The sequence below is a fragment of the Hyaena hyaena genome, unplaced genomic scaffold (assembly GCF_003009895.1).
Source record: "Hyaena hyaena isolate Hyena2069 unplaced genomic scaffold, ASM300989v1 scaffold_231, whole genome shotgun sequence".
Taxonomy (NCBI): Eukaryota; Metazoa; Chordata; class Mammalia; order Carnivora; family Hyaenidae; genus Hyaena; species Hyaena hyaena.
The window spans coordinates 622,897-645,912 of record NW_024080862.1 but is presented as its reverse complement, the minus strand read 5'-3'; the positions used below and the strand labels follow the sequence as shown (position 1 = coordinate 645,912).

Genomic DNA, 23,016 nt, shown 5'->3' with positions numbered 1-23,016 from the left:
AACCCATTGCACTTGTGTCAGTCGACACGTACACAAGTAAATATAGAACATATTCAGAGTCTGGAAAGTTCTATGAAGGAAGCAAAGACAACGAGAGGCCACGACATAATTGAGGAGACAGAGTGGAGTGTACCTATTTTAGATAGGGTGGGCAGTCTTGGGAGGCCTCTCCAAGAAAGCACACCATCCAAAGAGCATAGTCCAGAGAGAAGGTAGTCCAGTCAGGATAGCAAGTGCAAAGGCCCTGAAGTCGGAACAAGCATTTGTGCTTGGCAGGAAAGAAAAAACCCACTTCTCTCCATGGAGAGATACGGAGAAGGCTGCCAGGGTTAGGGGAGGTAAAGAGTTTATTTCCAAATGCAGGAGGAGGCCTTTGAAGACTTTCAATGACAAGGTCTGATTTGTGTCTTGAACCATCCCCTCAGATCCCACTGCTGCGTGGAGACTGAACTGGGGGGGGGGGGTTTGTCAGGAGGCAATGCCCAACTCATTTTGGATGTCCAACAGGCTTATCACATTTAATGCATCTAAACAGAAACATGTGGCTCACTGGGAACCTCAAAGCAAAGCAATAAAAGCCCTGTCCTTCCCAACCTTCCCACTTCTGTGTGAACAGTACCAGCATTCATCCACAAGTTCAAGCCAAAAACTTAGCGGCCACCCTCCCCTCCCTCATCTTCTGCATCCCAAGTCCCGTCTACTGATCACTCTTCCCCATATCCGCTGCCCTAGCTGAGTTCCAGGTCCCTCCACTCTCCCGTGGTGCTCGGCACCAGCCTCCCCAAACCTCCCTCGCTTCACTTCTGCCCCCTACAGTCCATTCTCCGCACAGCAGCAAGGGGTACTTTTAAAGAACACAAGTCGTCGCATGCATTCCTCAAGGACTCCCCTCGCCTTCGGAATCTTTAACAAGAACTGGGCCGCAAGAGCCTGGTCCAGGAGGAACAAACATGCGTAAAACCTGAAGGAAGTTAGGCTAGGCTCGCAGGGCCGCCTTCCCGTCTGGCTTGTACCCTCCCGGGCTTCGGAACCTTTCTTCCTGGCGCTGGGGGAAGCTTTTCCGCAAGTACCTTCCGGCCTGGACGACCCTATTTCCCGTGTTGCACAGCGGCTTTCCTCTTTCTCTTCCGGTCCAAGGCGCTTCGGGAGCCGCGGGCTTTGGTGAGTTTTGGCCGCGCGGTATCCGGAGCCATCCGCGCCTCCCAGCCAGATGCCGGGCGCAAACTGCGGGAGGGATAGGGGGACCGGCCGCATGGTTGTGGGGAGCGGAGGGCGCGGGGCGCGCGTGGTGCTTATGGGTTCTCAAGGAGTGGATGGGAGGGGGGAGGCTTGGGTTTGGGGGTAGAGCGCAGCCTTGGGAGGAAGGGGTGGTTTCAGTGCACTGTTACCCGAGTTCGGGAGGCGGGGACCGGTGTCGGGCCGTGCTGAATAAGTTGAGGACGGTGGAGGCCGCAGATGCAAGGCATCTGTGTGCAGCTTCATTCCGGCTTCTGGCCCACGTCCTTCCAGCTCAGGGCGGCGAAGATATGCCCGGCGCTGTGAGCCCCCGGGCCTGAGATTCACTCTGCTTTTCCAGGTGCAGACATGGCCAAGTCCAAGAACCACACCACGCACAACCAGTGTAAGTTCCCCTGGACTCATGCTCCAGACCCTGACAAGGACTAGGGATGCGGGGCAGGGAAAGGGGGCACTTTTCTACTCTGGACCTGTGACTGATTTTGTTTTCAGCCAGTACTACCTTTGGGTTATAGTTTTAGAAGCCAGGCGTCCACTTGGGATACCCACAGTGCTTTGCATTAAATGGTAAGAGTTATTACAGATCTCAAGAAGGTCTGTTCTGGGAAGTAATGGTTTTTCCCAGGCTGGCCAGCTGTGATGTTGGGTGGTCTTACTAGAGTAAATCTCATTTGGTCTAATTCCTTTGTTTCCCCATAGCACGAAAATGGCACAGAAATGGCATCAAGAAACCCCGGTCACAAAGATACGAATCTCTTAAGGGGGTGAGTGTGTGCCGGCCACATCGCATACAAGTGTGTCTGTTTGGCCCCAGTTGTGCAACCAGAGCCTTTCATGAATCTTTTTCTGGCTTCACCATCTGCCTGAGCACCGATATGAATTGTCTCGTGTATTACCTGCACTACTAAAGCCCACGGTTTCTCTATCCGGCCACCTTTTGCCTGGACTTCAAGTTCTGCAGTTCTGCCAAACCCATAACAAACCTTTACTTGGCTTTTCCCAGCCCAGATCATAGCCCCCTGATCGGCTGTAACCTGCCTCCTGAGGGTAGCTTGAGCATCCCCGTTGCTTATCCAGAGCACCTCAAGGAAAGGAGCGGCCTTATCTTTGTGTACTGCATATTCTGTGAGAGTCCTCATTCTTCTGGTCATGTGGCCTTGATCTGACCCAGTGCTGAGCTTGGGGGTCAGCTTTCTTTCCTGTGCCAAGGAGTTCCAAGGATTGTCTTGAGAAGGTTGAGGCTACAGGGTCTAAGCAGGAGAACAGGGTCCTGTCTCTTCCCCGTACCCTTGGTCTCTGATCTGTGGAATGAATCCTTGAATTTCACAATCTCAGTTTCTCCATCTTGGTCTCTTTTTCAACCTCCTTTGCCATGAGTCAGTTGTATGAGGTTTGGTGTTTAACTGACACCTTCCTATAAAGAGGTGGGGATGACATGAAGGGTTTCAGGAAAAACTGAGCTGACGCCCTGCAACCCTGGCAAAGGGGGCAACCTTTCTTTGTTCTTTCTGCGCTTGCATTTGAGCTCTACTGGGCTCTGGGCATGTAGCCCTGAAAATGTGGTTTGTATGGAGCATTAGCAGGGTGGAGTGTTGGCCTTTGGGGATGTAGTACATGTTTCTCTATAGGTGATTTGTGAGAGGTGTATGTTTCTGCATTTAAGTTTGACTTAATGCTGTCTATGTCCCCAGTAGGCCTTGACTGGAGCCCAACAGTCTCCTGCGTACAGCTTTGGAGAGGGCCACCAGGGGTGATTTGGGGCCCACATGCTGCACTTACAGCCTGTACTTTTTCTTGCCTTCCAGGTAGACCCCAAGTTCCTGAGGAACATGCGCTTTGCTAAGAAGCACAACAAGAAGGGCCTGAAGAAGATGCAGGCCAACAATGCCAAGGCCATGAGTGCACGTGCCGAGGCCATCAAGGCCCTCGTCAAGCCCAAGGAGGTCAAGCCCAAGATCCCAAAGGGTGGCAGCCGCAAGCTCAATCGACTTGCCTACATCGCTCACCCCAAGCTTGGGAAACGTGCTCGTGCCCGCATTGCCAAGGGTCTCAGGCTCTGCCGGCCAAAGGCCAAGGCCAAGGCTCAAACGAAGGCCCAGGCTGCAGCTGCAACTCCTGCTCCAGCTCCAGTTCCTGCTGCAGCTCAGGCTCCCAAAGGTGTCCAGGCCCCCACAAAGGCTCCAGTGTAGAGGCTTCTATCTGCCAGTGTGAGGATGGAAGGACTGGTGTGACCCCTGGGCCTCTATCTGCATGAGGCTGGTGTCCTCCTGTGCTATTTGTACAAATAAACCTGCGGCAGGATCTGTCTTGGCCTGTGTCTGTGATCCAGGGTCTAGGGTTGGGATGGGGTTGGTACCTCCATTTTTTGCCTTCTCTGGGTGGTAGGGTATGGGTGGGAGTCAGTAAATGCAGCTCCTGGAGTGCAGGAAGGGGACCTAGTAAAAGAAATGGGACTTAGGGAGGCTGGGGCACATAGCCTGCTGGACTGGGCAGGCTGGTGAGGAAAGCATTCCCAAACATCCTGATCTTTTGAGTTTGCCCAGGGGATAAAGAAGGGCCCTGCTGAATTCCGCACTCTGGCCCAAGCCATTCCACACTCAGGCTGTTCCTAGTGCACACGGCTAGCGTCCACTACTCTGAGTGGTTCTGGACCCCCAAATGATGGGGGCCTTGGCAGGCAGGGCGGTGGTGGCACAGACGGTCTTCCTAGTGCAACTGGGCAGGACCCTGCTGTGCACCCTGCATCAGCTGTTTTATCTGCAAAGTCTTAGTCCTTAGAGGAGCCAGTGAAGCAAGCGGTATAGTGGTCATTGGTATCTGTGGGGGCTTCCTGTAGAAGGTGCCAAGCATATCCCTGTTCCTGGTCTCACAATCCTCAAAACTCCCTTTTGTGAACCAGCCTTGGGCGCTTGTCTCGGAAAGGGTTGCACTTCCTTACGTTGGGGCAATAGGCACAACCCATGATAAATGGTCTCCCTTCTAAAGTAGGTATTACTATTCTCTTTGTTTTACAGGGAAAGAAACTTGTTCTGAGATGATGGAGCTAGGCTGGGATGGAAGTAGCATTGGACCCAGGCAGCCCATGCAGGACCCCAGAAAGTTTGGCCAACCAAGGCTGGGCTGTGAGCTCGTGACTATCATCCCGGCATGCTCTGGGTAGCCAACTGCCCCATCACCAGGGGGTGTCAGATAACGTGGGTCTTGAAAGGGACCAAGAGCAGGTTTTATGACCTGAAGGTAGCTTGGCCTGAGGTCACCGTGTCACGTGCCTTCCAGTAAGGCCTGTGTTCTAATCCCCAAGAGGGGGTGGGGAGGGCATAGAGACTCCTTTGTCCCAGTCATCCTGCTACAGTCTGAAGGGGGAGGCCAGACCCCAGGTCAGGGGCTTCAACTAGGCTTACTGAAGTCCACACCAGCTTGTGCTCTCAGCTTCTGCATGGAGCCTCCCTTGTGTAGGAAGCACAAGCCCCTAGCTCTTGAGTCTCCAAACTTTGGACTCCCACTACCTGCAAGCAATGTAGTCCTGGACAGGCCATTCTAGCAGAGCCTCCAAAGGGGTTCCGGTGAAACCTGCACCTAGGAGCTGCTGTGAGGGTTCAAAGAGGACAAAGTCCTGGCTCCTTGTCAGAACTCCAGGACCAGGGGCTATTACTATGGGGACTAAACCCACAGGCCACAGACCCAGGCTGTGGACTGCCCTCTGGCCGCTACCTGCAGCACTTAAAAAACTCAGGTCTTCCTATCTCTCCCACCCAGTTCCCGTGGAGGTGAGAACAGGACTAGATCAGATAAACTAGAGGAACAGGCTCCTCTTTTGGGGCCAAGTGACTCTTTATACTGCCTAGAAGTGTAGCAGTGGTGACACACTGAAGTCCCCACTCGTGGGCCACTCCACACACACTGATCCCTCCCTACCCAGGGTGCTGAACTGACCCAGTCTACCAGGGCTTCTGCCCCTCTGTGACTCATGCTCCCAGCATCAGAGCAGGCCACACCCCCTTCCTGTCATCCCGAGGGTCTGACAAATGCAAGCAGTGCTGTCTACCTGCCCCACATCTGGCAGGGCCCACCTGGCCTATCTCTGGATCCTGAGTGTGTTCCCAGAAGTCAGGGATGATTCCCTGACATCTTGGTCTTAGTTTCTCCCTTGATGAGGATGGTATCCCTGCCCTTAAAAGTCAGATACAGGTTTGGTGACCATTGAGAACAGGAATTATGGTCCCTTGATGCTGAACAGAGAGGGCTGGATGGTACTGGGTGAGTATGCTGTGTCAAGGGGCATAAGAGCAGCACGGGGTGGTAGGGATGTAGCCAGAACCAGGCTCAGTTTTCTCATCTGTGAAATGGGGATGATAACAGCATGTCCACAAAGAAAATGATAGAATTCCTGCTCCATGAACGTCCTTTCTCTTAGTACTTCAGAACCTGTCCTTGTCCACACTCAGACTTTATTGTTGGGCAGGGGGGCAGAGGGGTACTTAACACTGGTCAGGGTGGATGCTCCAGGGGTGGAGGCTGGGGAGCCTGGAACTCAGCTCTCACTGGGCAGGGCAGGCACACTGGCCAGAGCAGGCAGCAACCGTGTGTATATGTCAATCCCACGGAGGAACACAGCCTCGTGCAGACGCTCATCATGGTCGTGCAGCAGCACGGGTGTGCGGTTCATGGGTGAGAAGCCCAGAGCTGGGATCCCCACCTGCAGGGGGCAGGAAGCCGTTAGGAGGAAGGCCAGGATCCAGGACCACCCCCATTGCTCATCCATTGCAGGAAACTCACCGCACGGAGATAGCGGCTATCCGTGGCAGCTGGGAAGATCTCTGGCTCCAAAGTGAGGTTCCTGCAGAGGGAAGAGCCTGGTGAGTGGGGAGGCAGGGAAGGGAGAGGGCAAGGGAAGGACTGAAGGGGCAAAGGAAGGTGAAAGGGAGGCAGGGGAAGGACAGAGGACAGGGGGAGAGAAAGGCTGGCCAGTGCGCTCACATGTCCTTGAAGACCCCGCTGAATGCTGCCCACCAGGGGTCTGAGTCATCAGTAGATGTCACTCGTGACTCTGTCCACTTCTGGGGGGAAGGGAAGGAAGGCAGGATCAGGACAGGGCCCAGACATCTTGCCCTATTCTTCAAAGGGTGTGGGCTGTGCCTGCCACAGGCACACATCCATTCCTCTTCCCCCCCCACCCCAGCCTCAACCCACCTACCCAGATGCCCAGCTGGCCAGTCCAGCCACAGGTCTGGGGCCTTGCCCTGCTCTCCATCTTCTTACTTCCTGTCCATCCTATATATCCTAGGTCAAGTGCCCCTTCCTCAAGATGGCTCTCCCAGACCTCTCAGACTGGCCGAATACTCATTACAGGTTCTCAGAGTTGGGGGAGGGGGGGCAGGCAGGCTTTCCTGAACATGTGTTCATACTTATGCAAAAATAATATTATATAAATGTTTAATTCACGTTTATTCCTCTCTTCATGCTGTAAGGACTAGAAGGCCATGAACTGTGCCTAATTTTACTCCTATAGTATACTCAGCACCCACCAGCGGCCTCCGTGGCTCATGCTTGTTGCCAGATAAAACGGGTCTCTCGTAGCTAAAGAAATGTCCAGACATATGCAGGCACACCAAGCGCACACTCCCACTGCGGCCCCCCCTCAGCTAGCCCCCTCTCCCCTGCTCCCGCGGCTCCCCGACCACAGGTCCCCAGCTGATACCTGAAGAAACTCGAAGGTGACCCCCTCGCCAGCTGCCTGGCACCAGCCCTGCAGCTGCTCCTCGAAAGCCTACAAGAAGGGAGATGAGCTGACCTCTCAGGCTCTCCCTGAGCCTCCAGGATAGGTTTGAGGACCCGGCTCCCTCCTCCAAACCCAGATGGAGGTGGCACCTTCAGGTCCACATCTGGGGCCACGCGGAAGTCAAAACTGGCGCTCATAGTAGCAGGTACCACATTGTAGGCCACGCCGCCCTCTAGCTTAGTCAGGTTCACGGAGGTCACAGCCCCTGCCTTCAGGTGGGGGTTTGACTGCAGCCTGCGGTGGGAGACAGGGCAGGGGCAGTGGGGGAACAACAGATAAAAAGCCTCCTTTCTCTCCTGCACAGATGCCCAGACTCCCCACCCTCTTTCCCAGGCTGCCTCACCTCTGCCTCTCCTTCTCCCGGAAATCCAGGACTGAGCTCACGACTTTGTGCTAGGAGAGTGTGAGGTCAGATGTGAGAGTGGCCCCGGGATAGAGCCTTGGGAATTCCCAAACTCCCTCCCTGTGTGCCACGCACCAGCTTCTCTGCTGCTGTGTCCTCGATGAAGCGTGAACCGTGGCCTGGCTTCCCGGTGCTCGTGACCCACACCCCTGGGAGATGAGGGAGAAGGGGGTGTCTTAAGCATGGGAAGAGCTGGAAAAGCTATCAGCCCTGGGGTGGACTCCCCAGGTCTTCCCCTCATTCCAAGCTCCTCTGGAAGGGCTGTCCCCATAGAATGCACGGTGTAGAGCTGGCTTCTGCCCACGGGGGAAGCTGGCTTCTTACCCTAAGAAGCTCAGGAAGGAGAAGCCCAGGTAGGAGGGGGCTAGGAGGCAGAGGCTCTGGGTTCAAGACCTACTCAGGCCAAACTTGCTGCATGACCTTTGGCAGGCCCCTGCCCCTTCTGGCCCAGCACCCCATCTGCACAGTGATGCCCTCCTGCCAAGCCCATACTCACACCAGGGGCTCCGCTCACTATAAAAGACAGTGAAGGCATCGGTAGGGTTGGCCAGGCCTGGGGAGGGAAAGGGGATTCAGAGGGTGGAGGAGCCCAGCCCCCACTAGCAGCTTCCCTACCCCCTCCTGGCCGCTCAGGGGCTTGCCACCCTTCTCACCCTCATCCAGTGCAAAGCCAGCCCTAAGAGCCTGGAACTCGGGCCGCTGCACAAACAGCTCCATGCCTTGGTGACCCCCAACCTCCTCATCTGTAAAAGCAACAGGGACATGAGATGAAGGAGCCACCCGCACCAACACATGCTCCTGCTCCCTTGAAAATGTCCCTCCCCAAGCCACTCCTACCTGGCACAAAGGTCATGTGGATGGTTCTGGGGAAATGGTGGCCCTCAACTTTCAGCCTCCTCACAGCCTCCAGGTACCTGAGGGGCAATGACAGGGTGTAAGCCAGGTGTTGAGGGAGCCACCAGATGTTTGGGTGGGCAGGCTGGAGCCCTGGACGCTGGGACCTGCTCTGCTACAGTCTGGTAGGGGGATTCTGGGAAATCCTTGTCCTTCAGTCTCCCTATCCATGTAATAATGGTGGTAATTCCTGTCCAAGGTAAGGGGTCAAGATGTTCCTTGGCCTTGAGTTTCTCCAATCACACCTCAGGTCCTGTGTCAATTCAGTGGGCCATTCGGGACATTGGAGGGGAAAGGGAATGGAGGACACTCACTGGATGCTCACACACTTCATATCCTGGGTGCCCCTGGCATAGATGTAGCCCTCTGCATCTTTGAAGGCCTCAAAGGGGTCATGACTCCAGTGTTCCTGAGGTAGAGATGAGAAGAGGACCCAAGCCCCAAATTTAGTCATTAATCTACTCTGCTCAACTGTAGCCCTGCCCTGGAAGTAGGGTTGGGGTGACAAGTGGGGTGGTGAAAGGGATAGAAGAGGGCTGAAGAGGGCAGCTGACTGCCATCCCTCAATTCTGTTCCCACCCTCACCCCCAGCCCCACCCTGGGCATAGAATGGACCACTAGCAAAGGCTGCTTGAATGGAGTAACGCCTATGACATTAGGAGTCAGTTTCAGGACCAGCCCAGCAGGATCCCTGGGGTCCAACAGAGGGTCTAAATTATTTGGGTACCCCAAAGCCTGTACGGCTCCCTGTCTGCACACACACCTTGAAGACAGGAACCACATCCGTGTGGGAGTTGAGTAAAAGGGAGGAGAGTCTGGGGTTGGTGCCTGGCCATGTCAGCACGGTCACAACATAGCCCGGTGCCACCTGGAGAGGATCAGGAGGTGAGGAGGTGCCCCAGGGCCAGGTCCCCTCCCCATGCAGGGCCCCAAGCTCACCTCTACTTTCTGACAGCTCAGGCCTAGTTGGCGGGCTCTCTCCTCAAGGAAGGCCACTGCAGCTCCTGGGAACACAGAGAGTCTTAGGGTCGCTTCTGCCTACCTTTACTTCCCACTGACTCAGGAAGAGCTGTGGTGCATTCAGAGAGGGGAGCCCATCGAAATGGGCTTCTGCCTCCTCAGTGCAATTCCACATCTCTCAGGGACACCTGAATTTCTGTCTCTAAGGAAGAAGGTGTTTTTGGCCAGTCAGGGATCTTTTGTGAAAGGTCAGGTGGGAAGTCCACAGTGAGAAACAGGAGTGATTGCTGTCTTTCTTAGGAAAACTGGTGCAGAGACGTGAGATTCACCTACTGAGTCCCAGCTGGTAAATATAGGGCAGGGGTTTGGACCCATATCCACAATTTCCAGCCACCAAGCTTGATTTCCTAAGGGCTGTGGCCTTTGTCCTGCCCCAGTAGGCTTCTGGAGCTTCTTCCCTTGCGGCTGCCTGGTCTCCCCTCCCCCCACCTCAAACACTGGGCAGTGAGGCGAAGTTGTTCCTTAACTAGCCACCAGGAGTAACTTCTGGTGCAGAGCAGTCTGAAGGGGAATCTGAGCAGTCTAGAGGCGTTGAGGCGCCATCCGGGGCAGCAAAATGGGCTTCAGCTGGGTGACAAAGGTTGGAGTCTGGTATAGAGCACAGTCCCCGCCCCGGGGCCCCGACGCAGGCTCTGGAACCACAGCTTTCTCACCGTAGTCGGGGTCCGGCTGGACGGTGCGGATGCGCAGGTACTGACGGAAGAGCGTCACGGACGGGTGCTCGCCCTCGAGACCCTCGCTGGCCATGGCGCTGCGCGTGGTGAGCTGGGGGCAAAGCGAGTGGCTACCTACTCCTCCCAGCCTCTGGGGCCCAGTGGACTCCATCTGCACACAGGCCCTCCCGAGGGCGGTTCCTCCGACGTCCCACAGGGAGAACACACCCCACTTCCGAGCCTCCATTCTGTTTCAGGGAGCCGTGCTGGCCGCTTTCGACACATACCGGTTTGAATACGCCAAAAAGCCCCATGAAGTTTTGCCTCTGAATGCCCACTTTACAGAGGAGAAAGCTGAGGCTGAGGGGTTCAGGGACAGCTAGAGAGTAGCTGAGCCAGGTTTGATCCCAGGCATTGACTTCCCCAGCCCTTCCCAAATCATTCTCCCAATTGCCCGGATTTTATGCCATGGAACCCCAGATCCTCTCCCGGGCCCCGCACCTCGCTCTCTGCCGGTCTTGGGCCCGCGGTTGCTTCTCAGCGCCCGCTCCGTACTGTGCCGGGAGCTCAGGGTCCTGAGAGGTCGAGGGCTCAGAACCGCTGGGGTCTGCCCACCACGTGCCAGGACGGGATCGCGGGGCGGGGCCGAAAACTGCGAGTAAGGGCCGCCCCAGTCTCCAGGGCCGCGTCGGCGCGAGAGTCTCCGCCCGCCCCTGGTTCTAGCCTCCGCTCGGATTACCGGATCTCTCTCGGGGACAGCCACCGCCGCCACCTGCTACGCCCCGCGGCTGACTGCTGGCCCCGCCCCCGCAGGCCCGGTCCCGCCCCCACAGGCCCCACCCCCGCCGGGCCCTGCTCCCGGGCCTAGGAGCGAGCTCCGGATGGTCCCGCCTCCAGAGGGCTCCATCTCCCACAGCCTCCAGTTGGGGCCAGAAGAGAGGTGGGCGGCTACTGACATCCGCTGTGTCTTCCCCTCCGGCGCCCCTTACTCTTGGGCCACAGCGCTGCAAAGTCCTGCCAGAGCTGGCCCCTGCCTGCTCCCCGACCCCTTCCCGCGCGTCTCTGACTTCTCCCCGATTCCGTGTCTCAGCTCCTCAGGGAGGGCCTCCCTGACTGCCTCAGCCCCCTGTGCGGAGAGGTTATTGGTCAATGTCTGTCCCCTCATACTGTATAAACTCTAGGAGGCCGGTCCGTGTATCCGGTAGGGCACAAAGCTTATGCTTGGACAACGTGCCAGGAAAGGATAGATGGACACAGGGCCACGCGTGTGACTGCGTGTGAGATCGTGTGAACGTGCCGCTGTGTGGGCAAATCTGTGTATCGCTGTGTATGACCATGTGTGCTAATACGAGTGCGAGGCGGTGGCTGGGTGTGGCAGTGTCTGTGTGACAGAGAATGTCGTGGTGGGAGGATGAAACCCTGAGGCTGCTTCGCGGTGGGAGGGGTGGGGAGACTGCACAAAAGCATACATGTGGCAAACTGTTGGCTGACCCTGTGCCAGGCTCCCTGGCTCTTCTGCAGCCACCGGAGAGGGAGGATAAAGAGGCACAGGTGTCCCACTGGCCACCCACCGACTGCACACAGTTGAGCTGCCCACTTGTGCCCCCATTGCCCTTTGTACCCTTAGGCAGTTCTGAGTCAGCTTGGGGAGGGGCAGGCTTGAGGACTTCAGCCTCCTGGCCCAGAGGAGGCAGGCCAGGAGGGGCGGGAGGGGTCCAGCCCAACCCTCCCGGGGTTTAAGTCTGGGCTGTTTACTGACCCATATATGCCCAGGGCAGGCAGTCTTGGTAGCTCACCACCAGCGCTAGGTTAATTGTTAAATCACATCCCCCACCTCCAGCCCTCCACATCCTGCTCCCTGAGGCCATAGGTCCTGCATTCCTGACTCACTCAGCTCAACTGCCAGACCCTGGATTTCCCACCAATCCCAGTGGTCACACAGCAGTAGCTATCCCACCTCATCCTGACCCCCGCCAGCCCTGTGTGGCCACGTGCTCCACTTACCCGGACTGATTCCATCCTAAAACCAAAATCTGAGCTAGGTATTAACATCGTGCCCATTTTACAGATGAGGAAATTGAGTCACAGAGTGGTGAGGGCAGCCAGCTAGGAAGCAGCCCATGTTCTTAGTCTTCCCAGGCTGCTGAAGCCTCCCTCCAGCTCCCAGCCCCAAAGCAATCCCAGACTTGCCTCCCACTCCCACCCCACCTGCTGCAATGCCAGGAAACGGGACCTGTCACTCCCCAGGCATGACAAAAGTGCTTTTTTTTTATTGTGCCTGTGAGATGAAATGAGAGGTCCTGACTGTGCCTGGCCCTCTGACCTCCACCCTCCAATCCCAGGGGCTGCCTCCCTGATGAGGCGCTGGTCCAGACTCTCCAAGCTCAGGCCAGGCCTTGGGCCTGGCCAGTGGGTGACCTCAAGGCAGGTGGTCGAGGAAGGCAAGGAGGACAAGGTGGAAGTCTTGAGGCTTGTGGAGGTAGCAGGCATGGCCTGCGTCACGCAGCTTTACCACAGAGTGGTTGGGCAGGTGGCGGAGCTGCCGCAGTGACTCCCGAGCCAGGATGCGGTCCAGCTCCCCATACAGGATGAGAGTCGGGGTCTGCAGGGCAAGGCAAGGGGTTGTGATCCTGGGGCCTGATGGGAACTGACCCTCTAGCCACCTCCTTAGGAAATCTTTCCCAAACACCCCATCTCTTTCTATCCAGATGAGGCTGTGTGTCCTCCAAGTGAGACCTGAGTCCTTTCCTGCCATGACTCAAGCCAGGGATAGCAAGCCAGTACCTTTGGAAACCCTCCTCCTAGTACCTTCACGGCCCAGAATTGTTCCTGGGTGTAGTTCTGGGTGGAGGCGGGTGCGATGGGCACGAATCCACGCAGCTGGTGGTGGCCTTGGATCAAAAAGGGCAGGGCATAGCGGCCACTCAGAGAGGGGCTCACCAACACGGCATTCCGCACCTCCAGGTCTTGAAGTGCTCGCTCCAGCAGTTCTGCCCGCCCTGCCTCTGTGCTTGCCTCCTTGGAAGGTGCTGAGTTCCCAAAACCTGGGAACAGCAGGAGGTATGAGCTGAGGGAGGCTGGAAAGGAACTCAGGACTTCCTGCCCACCACAGTGGGGGAAAGAGCAGTGGCACATGGCAATGCTAGCCCAAACTTCCCAGAAGCTATTTTTTACAACGTGACAGGCCTGCTAGAAAAGCAGTTTTCATTCATTACATTGGCAAAACCAAGAAGACTGATAATACACAGTGCTGGGGAAGATGAGGAGAAATGGGCACATTCATACATGACTAACGGGAGGATAAATCCATAGAGCATTTTTGGAAGGTAAGGTAGTGTTTGTCAAAATTTTAAAAATGTGTATCTTCTGACCCATCAATTGTCCTTGGTAGCTACCCTACAAAAATTATTGCCTTTGTGCTCAAAGAAACATGTCCAAAGTTGCTTCAGCTTCATTTCTCAAGCATTTCAACTGACACTGAAAGCTCTGAATCAACCTATATATCCACCAGTAGAGGAACGGACAGATAAAATCTGTCCATGCCTCCGATGGCACATAGTACAGATACGGATAACTCGCATGCCCTCTGAGACATGGTAGAGGGGGAGAAAACCAAGCTGCAGATAGATTTGCTAGGTAGACGGGACACCAGTCATGTTCCTAACCTCACCACACAATCCTGCAGTATCATGTGCTTCTACATATGGAAACACCCAAAGGGAGGCGGGCACCCCCAAACTGCTGGGAGAGAAACATGGCATGGGTCTCTGAGGGCATCACTCTTGTTTGACTTTTTAAAGACAAGAATGATAGCATAAATCATTTGCATAACTAAACCAAAAAGCTACCTAGTTTGTCATAAAAAATACAGTGAGATCTCTTCATGCAGTTGCTTGTGAAGGGAGTCGTGTTTCTATTTGCTCTGTAATATGCAACAATCCACATTCTAGTCGTCAAGGTAGAGAATAAAAACAGACCTTTCAGTATTGCCAACTTGCCTTGCGACCTGCCAGTCTGTGCAGACACTGGGGTCCAAAGCCAACCCCCCCAGACATACCTTAAGGCTTATCTACCCCTCCAATTCCCCACTCCGGGAAGCTGCTCCCCTGTACCCACTGGACGTTGCTCTCCTAGACCCCGGAGTGGTGGCTCTCACCTGGGAGGTCAAGGGCCACGGCCCGGTAGCCCCTCTGCGCCAGCAGCTGCAGTGTGCCCAGCTGCTCCCACGTGTGGGAGTTAAAGGCCTTTCCATGGAGCAGCACCACCTCCACCCTGTGGGCACACAGGGGAGTGTGTGTCCTGGGGGTCTGGGAGTGGCCCACCGTTCTTTCTTTTAGGCTTCTCCCACTGCCCTCCCACCTGAGCACCCTGAGTTGAGCTGGGGTCCCACACAGGGACTCCCCTCGGACCTGTCCTTCCACTGTATCCTGGGGTCAGCACCCACCTGCGTGCCCGGTGGAGTGGGAGCACCTCGCGGTAAAAGATGGGGGAGTTGCCAGGGGTGAGACCAGCCAGGATTGTGACATTGGGGCCTCCCCAGAGCCAGGACGTCTGCTCGGGGGGGCCTGGCAGCCCCACGTACAGTAGCAGCATGAGCAGCAGGCCCAGGCCCAGCAGGGCTACCTGGGACCGGCTCATGGAGGTCTGCACCACAGTCTGGAGGAGAGGAGAGGAAGAAAAGGCTGGGGCTGCACCTCCACCAGGCCCCCTGGACCCCATCCCCAAACCCCACCCAGAAGCCCCCAGCAGAGGAAAAGCTCTGCACTTGCCCTTTCTCCTGCTCTGGGCAGGGGTCTGGGGTTCATACCCAACTCCTCCACATGCTGGGGCAAGGGCTCAGATGCCCTGCAGTGTGAGAAGGGGCATTTGAGATGTCTCCCGATACACAGCATGCTCAGTGACCAGCGTCACTGTGCCAGCTGAAAACCACTTCCATTCATCGGGCGCTGATGACAGCCAGATCCTGTGTTTGGCCCTTCACATGCAAGGGCTCATGAACCCACACAAGAAAGAACACTGGGGAGCAGATATGATTATAGCTCTCTTGCAGATGAAGAAACAGGCCCAGAGAGGTAAATTCTCTTGCCCCAAATGCAGAGTAGCAAGCAAGGGAGCTGGGATTTGAATCCAGGGCTGGGCTGCTAACCACCAAGTCACGCTCAGTTTGCCAAGGAAGAAACCATGGGGCTGAGAGGTGAGGGATGAACTGGAGCCTTGCTGGTGGACAGAGTAGTGACAGTCATCAAAAGTGAAGGACTATGTGTAAAGCCACATCCCACTTACAGCATGTTTGAAATGGTTCTTTTTTTTCCCTTTTTTATCCCATTGCACAGAATAGTGCTTAAATCAGAATGTAGTGGGTTTGTTTTTTGTTTTTTGGTTTTTTTTTTTAACAATCGATGGGAATATTTAACACTCTACCTCAGCTGATATTAAGCGGGAAGAGGCCTCCTGGAGAATACCTGGGATGGAGGAAATGCTGAGGCGTGAGGGGAATAGGGCAAGGGAGGAGCATGGTACACCTAGAAATGGAAAAGGCAGCATGGAGGTTGAAGAGATGAATGCTTCCCCTGACCCCAGCTTCATGACCTCAGTCTGAGTCCTTTGACTATCCAGAGGACAGACCCCAGGGCCCAGGACCCAGGCAGAACAGTTAGCCCTGGCTTTGAGACTCTGCTTTGCCACCCCTGGCTGTGTGTCTTCAGTTTGTCAGTAAAATGGAGGGAAAGGATAACCTTGCATCAGCCCTCTCAAATTTCCTGTGATATTTCAGTAAGACAGTGGACCTGACCCAGGGCTGACCTTCTCATAATTTTTTGGGCCTACGATGAGTACACCTGCTTTATTCCTAGATTGCAGTGAACACACCTTTACTGAGTGTCAACGGGGTGCTGGCCCCAGCTAGGAGCTGGAGACCCACCTTGGGCCCCACCCTCCTCTCCTTGGAGCTTTGGGGATATTTCCCAAGCCCCCACCTCCAGGCTCCCAGTCCTGTGGTGGGTGGGCAGCGGCAGCCCCTCTGGCACTGATGGAGAGCCAGGCGCTGAGGAGAGGAAGAGGCCGCTCCTCTCTTCCTTCTGACCATGAAGAGCAGTCTCCCACTTGGCATTAGCCTAGGTTCCCACTGGTAGGAGAATCTGTGCTGTACTTCTCCCTGTGTCAGGCCTGCTTTTGCCCAGCGTCTTGCCTTTACCATTTGGGAGTGGGGAGAGGCAGGACTTTGGCTGTTACCTTGGCAACCCAGGCAGCTGGTGCACTAGACCATGAGAGTGGGCAGCAGGCAGGCAACCGGCATACTACAGATTCAGCATGGGGATGGGGAAGCTCTACTTAAGTTAGGTCCTTGACATACATGTAAACAATGACACACAGATGTACACACGTGCGCACAAACATTGAGTCCTGCCTCCACATGCTTTTCTTTTGCACAAGCTATTCCCCGCATGTACAGGCAGACATGCTTGGCCTGTGAACAATTGATCCCTTGAAATCAATTCAGGCATACAGTCAGCCATCAGGGAGGCAAAAGGACACACACACACACACACACACACGCTTTCAAAATCATGCAGACTCTCACATTTCCAGCACACATTCACACAGTCCTAAAACGACACATGCATACAAGAAACACACATGCACACGTGCTATGTCTGTGCACATGACAGACAGACATGCCGTCAGAAATACACTCACAGGTAGATACACACCAAAACTCAAAATCACGTGTACACAGAAATGCACACAGTTGATGTACAAAGACACCAGAGTACAGGCAGTTCCACCCCCAACCCTCTGCCATGTAGGCATGTAGAAACAGACACACGCCACATCGACACAGACCCCTAAGAAGACAGGCAGACAAACGCGTGCGTGCACACACAACACACCAACACACACACACACACACACACACACACTCATTGCCCCAGAGCCTGCTACTCCCGCAGGACTCTGCCCCAGAATCTGGGGGCAAGGGGCGGAGCTAGGATGGCCCGCCCCAGGCACCCTACTGGCTTCATTCCCCGGGGACACTCACCCGACCGACCGGGACGACCGAGCCGGACACCCGGGAGCGGGCCCCGCCCACGCGAAACCAGCAGCCAAACAGCGCCGCAACCATCGCGCTGCCTCCGCGGCTCTGCAGGCTGCTGCGGGCACTAGGCGGCTGAAAGCGTGGCCAAGGAGGCGCGCTTGCGCAGTCCGCAGTCGCAGGCCCCCCGCCTCCTAATCTAGATGGAGGGGGACAGCAGGCGGCGCCCGAAGGCACACAGGCCCGGCCCACCGCCCAGATTTTCCGGATTGCTTCCAACCCGGGGCCCTGGGGAGAGCCACTGGCCTCTTCCCACCAGACCATCTCTATCGTGGGTCATTCCCTCGTCTGTACAACGGGGTTAAGGATAAGGGTTATCTTAAGGACCACAAACGACCGGTCAAGCCTTAGCTCAGTGTCTGGCGAGGAGGCTTTTTCTGTTAAAATATCAGATATTATTGTTACTTGGCAGCTCCAGGTCTCAGCCCAACCGCTTCTCCAGCCCCTATGGATACACATGCACACGCACTTGATCAGAGCCCAGGGCGGCCTCTCGCTCCTTCATGGCTCTTTATGGCACCCATCCTGGTGGGCAATGTGTGACCAACGTGTGGTCTGCCCCGGGTCAGGACAGGCGCCAGGCTTGGCGGCCGGGCCTGGCACAGGGAGGTAGGGCAACATCACACCCATTCTACAGGCCAAGAGGCTCGGAGACGCTACGTAAACGACCGACGCCACCTGGCTGGACTTTGGCAGTATCTCGCCACTCAAAGCTGTCGGGCTTCAATGCATGTCAGGTGCACAACTCTGGGCCTGGGAAGTCAAGGCCAGGGATGAGTGGCTGGGGACGAGGGGGTTGGAAGCAGCAGGGATGAGACTCCATGAACCTCAAGCCGCACCATGTGCATCGGGGGGCAAGTTGCTGGGGGCCGCAACTAGCCAGGTACTTGGAACACAAGGGGCCGAGGGGCTCGGGGAAACAGAGTCCGCTGTGACAAGAAAAATAGGCCTAACGGCACCCACAGGGCCTGCGAGGCTTCTGGCCACAAGAGGGAGCCCCGTAGCACGGCCTGGTCCCCGCCCTCGGCCTGGCCAATTCCCAGTTTCCCTGTCCCAGGCCCCAGTCGCAACCAGCACTCGCCTGCTTCTTGTCTGCGCGAGCCTACGCAGCTCCTCAGGTACTGGCCCCGCGCCCCCGACCCGCTTTTCCGCTATCCAATGAGGGCCCACCCCTACCTACCCCCAGTTCCTCCCTTTCCCCCTCTTCGGCTCCCCAGGTTCCCTCCTCGGGTCTGCCCCCACCCTTCCGCTTGCGCCTTACCGGGCCCTGCGAGCCAGAACCGAGGTCCGCGGAGGGAACAGAGAGAGCCGCTGCGGCGCCGTTGACCGTGCTCCTGACCACGGCGTCAGAGCGTTGGCCCCCAGAGGGCAGCGCGCTGAGCACTCCGCATCCCTTGCAGGCCGGAACTCCAAAGCCTTTCCCGGCTCTGCTCCAGCTTCCGCCTCAAGAAAATGGGTTTTTAACTCCAACCCTGACCCCCTGTGGCCTATGGTGACAACCTACAGCCTTTAACAATGCCTTGAAGAGGAAGAGGTCCAGAAGCAAAATAGCTGCTTACTGTTGATTGAGCACTTACTATGCTCTCTATGTGTTAGGAACAAAGTCCAGTGTTTTACATGCCTGAGCTCTTTTAATCTCAACTACCTACGAGCTGAACACTATTGTATTATTCCTATTTGTAGAAAAGTATAATAACAGAACAATAATCATAATGGGAACCCCATGTATTGAGTTCTAAGGGCAGGCACCCTCACTTGTCAATTTTTTTAAAATTCATTAATTCTTGAGGTAGGCTTTATCGTCCCTTATTTCAGAAGAGGAAACTGAGGCCCCAGGCCATACAATTGAGTGGCAGAGGCATAAATCACACTGTGTTTTCCTCACCCCAAAGCATGTTCCTAGAATTCTGGTAGCTTCCTGGAGGCCTTCTTGCTGCTTCCTGAGGGACCCATGCTCTCTCTGTGGTAGCCTGGGCAGGGTGTTCTGTGGCTCATCAGTCTGGCCTTGAATCACAGGTGCTTCAGCAGTGCAGCAGCAAGTATGGCGGGTGTGGAGCAGCACGAGGGCACCATCCAGGTTCAGGGTCAGACCCTCTTCTTCCGAGAGGCTCGGCCAGGCGGTGGACAGGCTGCCCGCTTCTCAGTTCTGCTGTTGCATGGTATCCGCTTCTCCTCCGAGACCTGGCAGAACCTGGGCACGCTGCACAGGCTGGCTCATACTGGCTACCGGGCTGTGGCTATTGACCTGCCAGGTACTTCCGGGGCAGGCTCCTGGACAGGGGTTGTGGAGGCCTCACCGGAGGTGGGGGATTTGGGAGGACCTGGCCGAACTAGGCCCTGAGTTCAATGGGGCATGGTGCAACTGTGGGGCCTTCTAGTTTCTCTGGTCTCCATGCGGATGTGGTCTGGACACTGTCCAGATCCTTCTAACTATGTTGTCCTGGGGCAGTGTCTAAGTATCTCTGAGCCTCTGTTTCCTCATCTGTACTGGGAGATACATTCATTTGGGGGGTGGCTTTAGTGAGAATAGACGGAGATTACGTGAATATGTGGTCAGTACCTGACACCCAATAATCGGTGCTCAGCCAGTTGGAAGTAAAGTCTTTTGATGGAGCCCTAACCATAGGGTCTGCTGGAAGCCCTACTGAGTGAGACTGAATCTTCTGACACATTTGGGGGTGGGGCAGAGCCTGGAGGATGGCTAAGCCCCCAGTCAGGATCCCATGTACAAGCCCTAACCCGGATTCTGGAGTAGGCAGGTGCAGCCCCAGACTGGCAGTCATAACCTAGACATGGTGCCATGTGAAGGGGCAGCATAGCTAACCTGCTCCCCTCACAGGCATGGCTGCCATGTTTTCAGTGCCCAGGTGTGGGCCTCTAGGCCCAGATGGAATTGGTTAAGACAGTGGGTTGGGCTGATCTTCCAGGTGAAGGTCTTGAGCTGATCTTTCCGGGGAAGGTGGGACTAATTGGAGGGGAGGCACAAGTGCAGAGCCAGCTCCTCAGCCACTGTCCTCCCTGCCAGCCCTGGGATGGGTGTGTCTTAACCAGCCAACTCACTTAATTTTCACAAGAATCTGAAATGGCAAATACTTTTGTTATTTCCTTTAACACATGGGGAAACTAAGCAGCTGAGAGAGGGCTGAGGAGGCTTTGCCAATGTCACATAGATAGTAAGTGGAAGGTTGAGACTTGGACCCAGCTGGGTTGGACTCCAGAGCCTGATCCTTTCCAGGACCACACTACTGCTGGGAGAGACGGGCACAGGACAGACATAGAGGGAAATGCCTCATACTTGCCACTAGAATGGTAGATCTAGGCTGTTGTAGGAATAAACTCGGGTACGCTGTGTGCTGCAGGAACCTGGAACAGAGATTGACCCAGGAGGGCTTCCTGGAGGAAGGGACTGTTTCTTCCACTTTCTGGCTCATGCCCTCATCTCGTCTTTCTCATACCTGAATCCCTGCAGGTCTGGGGCGCTCCAAGGAAGCAGCAGCCCCCGCCCCTATTGGAGAGCTGGTCTCCGGCAGCTTCCTTGCAGCTGTGGTAGATGCCTTGGAACTGGGCCCCCCAGTTGTGATCAGCCCATCGTTGAGTGGCATGTACTCCCTGCCCTTCCTCACGGCCCCTGGCTCCCAGCTTCGGGGCTATGTGCCAGTGGCCCCCATCTGCACTGACAAAATCAATGCTGCTGACTATGCCAGTGTGAAGGTATCCCTGGGTGGGAGGCCAAAATGCCCCTGCCACGAGCAAGGAAGGGTCCATCCTGGGGCCTTTCCTCACCTGGGGGAGGGGTAACCAAGGGGTGGCTTTTGGGAGGAGCTAAATGACTAAACTCCACCCTCTGGGTTTAGCTGCAGATAACTGTGCCTTGTTCTGTGTTAAACTGTATGGTGGGGCAGACAAAAATCCATGCCTCTGTCCACCAGGAGCTGGGGCCTCTTCTATCACCCACTGGGCCTGCTTGTCTCTCCCCCTTATTTGGGGTGACCCCAGGGAGAGACTGAAGTGATAGTGGGGCCAGAGCTGACCTCTAGGGGGCTGGGGCCAGTGTGTCAGTTCCCTGTTTACTCTGTCTCCCTTTCCTTTCTCTAGACCTCAACTCTTATTGTATATGGAGACCAGGACCCCATGGGTCTGACCAGCTTTGAGCACCTGAAGCAGCTGCCCAACCACCGGGTGTTGGTTATGAAGGGGGCAGGGCACCCCTGTTACCTTGACAAACCTGAGGAGTGGCACACAGGGCTGCTGGATTTCCTGCAGGGGCTAGCATGAGACCCAGACCTGCTGATGGGGGTGGCTACTGGCCTGCCTTGGGCTCTCTCTGTCTCCTTCCTCCCTCCATGGGTTTCTGCTCATCATGTACATGCAACAGGTGTATCTCTGTCCATCTGGGTTCTTATCTTTGGGGTCTATCTTTTCCTCTTCCTCTTTCTCTTGCAGTGACAGACTATGGAGCTGCAATCAAGAAGAAAAGCCCCAAGAATCAAGAGACATAATCTGGTGGAGGGTAATCCATTGGGCTTCTCTTATAGGTTTTCCTGTTTGCTTGCACCCCTTTCTCTGCCCTTTTCAGCCTCGCCTTCCTGCCTCCAAGTTCTCCCTTTGGCTCTCCTATGGGACACTCACACCCCCTTCCCCTGCCTCTTAGACTACAGATACATCCATGCCCACGTGCATGCTTACACATTTAGAGCCATCTATGTTCCCAGATATGGCCCTTCACTTGGTACAGGCAACTCTGGGCTAACATGCACATTGTCACCTGCAGCTTTGCACTGGATGCACTCACATACATGCATTCTTGTGCCTCCACACATGCCCCCTCCCAACCATGCAGCACCGACTGTCCAGGAAGATGGGGACCCAATGGGCCAGCCCTAGCAGGAGGCCCTCTGCCAGGCTTAGGAGTAGCCAGCCTTGAACTTCATTCACCCACATGATGCAGCTGGCCCCAGACCAGAATTGTCCCCCACCCCCCAAAGGCGACATCCTTTCCACCCTCAGATCTCTCTGCCCTCCGCTCCTCGCTTTCTGGGTGCTCCACACCTCCCCAGGTTGTTAGGCCTGCATCTGCTCAGCCAAGCTTGTTTCCTGCTCTGGGGTTTGGGGGTTGGGGAGGTAGAGAATGGAGGTCGATGAAATAAAGTGATGCAATTAGACCCCGCAGACTCTCGCTGTCTCCGGAGCGCCGCCCCTCCCCCGCCCCTGGGGCCCGCCACGGTGGGCCCCTCCCCCACCCTGGCGGGACCAGATGGTCCCCCTGCCCTTTGTCCACCCGGCCAGATGGAGGGGAAGGGAGATTGGATTCCCCTCCCCACCCACACACACCCAGGTGCCAAGAGACTCAGCTGTGGGGGGAGGTGGAGGTCAGTGGGACCAGGCTGAGCCGATTACGAAGGAGAGGGGGAGGTAGATCTTCTCCCCAGGGGGTGCGGTGGGGGAAGGAGAGGGCTTGGGGGACCGTCCAACTCCTCCCATTCCCTAGCAGAGTACTCAACCGCGCCGCGGCCCTTGCGACCCTAGCACCAAAAAAGAATTTAGGGGTAGCTCTGGGGGAATGGCGGGGCGGGCTGCACGGGATCACATCGCTCTCAGGCCCCTCCTCCAGTTGGTCCAGTAACTTGTCCCGGGTGGACAAGGGCCGGGCCTCGCGGAAGCTGTGTGTGGCTGAGGGGCGCGGGTCTTGGTGGGCGAAAGCCCCGCGCGGGGATGCGGGGATGGATGGAGCAGATGCGACCAGAGCCAGGAACCGGGTCGGCCGTAGGGTCGAAATCCGGGCTCCGAGGGATCCAATCCCGAGCGGGGTAGCGTGGGGCCTGGCGGAGGTTTGGGAGCGGTGGGCTCGGAGGAGGCGCCGGGCGGGCGGCCCTGGCGAGCAGAGTGCAGGGGCTCGGGGCCAGGCGCTGTGGGATCGCGGCGGGGCGGTCGCTCGCGG

At 56.1% G+C, this 23,016-nt stretch overlaps 4 protein-coding genes across 6 annotated transcripts; 2 read left to right on the top strand and 2 right to left on the bottom strand.

Annotated features, from left to right (window-relative positions):
• The first annotated feature begins 1,063 nt into the window (after nt 1-1,063).
• On the top strand, nt 1,064-3,542 carry RPL29 (ribosomal protein L29). The gene is made up of 4 exons (XM_039243595.1): nt 1,064-1,161; nt 1,577-1,621; nt 1,936-2,000; nt 3,042-3,542. The coding sequence occupies exons 2-4, from the start codon at nt 1,585-1,587 to the stop codon at nt 3,423-3,425; spliced, it is 486 nt and encodes a 161-aa protein (XP_039099526.1). The 5' UTR covers nt 1,064-1,161; nt 1,577-1,584; the 3' UTR covers nt 3,426-3,542.
• A 2,122-nt stretch (nt 3,543-5,664) lies between these two features.
• Nucleotides 5,665-18,513, bottom strand: LOC120239411 (aminoacylase-1). Of its 2 annotated transcripts, none has more exons than XM_039243648.1 (15): nt 18,340-18,513; nt 9,986-10,097; nt 9,252-9,316; nt 9,076-9,180; nt 8,627-8,721; nt 8,256-8,332; nt 8,072-8,161; nt 7,915-7,971; nt 7,494-7,567; nt 7,359-7,408; nt 7,105-7,249; nt 6,935-7,003; nt 6,214-6,293; nt 6,013-6,073; nt 5,665-5,932 (listed from the first exon to the last, which is right to left on the bottom strand). In XM_039243648.1, exons 2-15 carry the CDS (start codon nt 10,077-10,079, stop codon nt 5,768-5,770), a joined length of 1,227 nt encoding a protein of 408 aa, XP_039099579.1. In that variant the 5' UTR covers nt 10,080-10,097; nt 18,340-18,513; the 3' UTR covers nt 5,665-5,767. The 2 variants fall into 2 exon arrangements, with proteins under 2 accessions (XP_039099579.1, XP_039099578.1); XM_039243647.1 differs by lacking the exon at nt 18,340-18,513 and adding an exon at nt 10,487-10,762.
• Nucleotides 12,234-17,154, bottom strand: ABHD14A (abhydrolase domain containing 14A). 2 transcript variants are annotated; one of them, XM_039243649.1, is made up of 5 exons: nt 17,025-17,154; nt 14,430-14,641; nt 14,142-14,257; nt 12,770-13,029; nt 12,234-12,587 (listed from the first exon to the last, which is right to left on the bottom strand). In XM_039243649.1, the coding sequence occupies exons 1-5, from the start codon at nt 17,106-17,108 to the stop codon at nt 12,405-12,407; spliced, it is 855 nt and encodes a 284-aa protein (XP_039099580.1). In that variant the 5' UTR covers nt 17,109-17,154; the 3' UTR covers nt 12,234-12,404. The 2 variants fall into 2 exon arrangements, with proteins under 2 accessions (XP_039099580.1, XP_039099581.1); XM_039243650.1 differs by having other exon boundaries at nt 12,794-13,029; nt 17,025-17,151.
• On the top strand, nt 18,127-22,240 carry ABHD14B (abhydrolase domain containing 14B). The gene is made up of 4 exons (XM_039243651.1): nt 18,127-18,196; nt 19,095-19,330; nt 20,548-20,789; nt 21,174-22,240. The coding sequence occupies exons 2-4, from the start codon at nt 19,120-19,122 to the stop codon at nt 21,351-21,353; spliced, it is 633 nt and encodes a 210-aa protein (XP_039099582.1). The 5' UTR covers nt 18,127-18,196; nt 19,095-19,119; the 3' UTR covers nt 21,354-22,240.
• Nucleotides 22,241-23,016: the final 776 nt, after the last annotated feature.

What these genes read in the sequence shown, in the direction of transcription:
- ABHD14B (XM_039243651.1), top strand. Translation starts at nt 19,120, where the DNA reads ATGGCGGGTGTGGAGCAGCACGAGGGCACCATCCAGGTTCAGGGTCAG. An exon ending in TGTGGCTATTGACCTGCCAG is followed by an intron (nt 19,331 to 20,547) that starts GTACTTCCGGGG and finishes GAATCCCTGCAG; the next exon opens with GTCTGGGGCGCTCCAAGGAA. An exon ending in CTGACTATGCCAGTGTGAAG is followed by an intron (nt 20,790 to 21,173) that starts GTATCCCTGGGT and finishes TCCTTTCTCTAG; the next exon opens with ACCTCAACTCTTATTGTATA.
- RPL29 (XM_039243595.1), top strand. Translation starts at nt 1,585, where the DNA reads ATGGCCAAGTCCAAGAACCACACCACGCACAACCAGT. An exon ending in CCACACCACGCACAACCAGT is followed by an intron (nt 1,622 to 1,935) that starts GTAAGTTCCCCT and finishes GTTTCCCCATAG; the next exon opens with CACGAAAATGGCACAGAAAT. An exon ending in GATACGAATCTCTTAAGGGG is followed by an intron (nt 2,001 to 3,041) that starts GTGAGTGTGTGC and finishes CTTGCCTTCCAG; the next exon opens with GTAGACCCCAAGTTCCTGAG.
- ABHD14A (XM_039243649.1), bottom strand. Translation starts at nt 17,108, where the DNA reads ATGGTTGCGGCGCTGTTTGGCTGCTGGTTTCGCGTGGGCGGGGCCCGC. An exon ending in CCACTCCACCGGGCACGCAG is followed by an intron (nt 14,258 to 14,429) that starts GTGGGTGCTGAC and finishes GTGTGCCCACAG; the next exon opens with GGTGGAGGTGGTGCTGCTCC. An exon ending in CGTGGCCCTTGACCTCCCAG is followed by an intron (nt 13,030 to 14,141) that starts GTGAGAGCCACC and finishes TGCTGTTCCCAG; the next exon opens with GTTTTGGGAACTCAGCACCT.
- LOC120239411 (XM_039243648.1), bottom strand. Translation starts at nt 10,079, where the DNA reads ATGGCCAGCGAGGGTCTCGAGGGCGAGCACCCGTCCGTGACGCTCTTC. An exon ending in ATGAAGTGTGTGAGCATCCA is followed by an intron (nt 8,333 to 8,626) that starts GTGAGTGTCCTC and finishes ATTGCCCCTCAG; the next exon opens with GTACCTGGAGGCTGTGAGGA. An exon ending in CCCCAGATGTGGACCTGAAG is followed by an intron (nt 7,004 to 7,104) that starts GTGCCACCTCCA and finishes CCCTTCTTGTAG; the next exon opens with GCTTTCGAGGAGCAGCTGCA.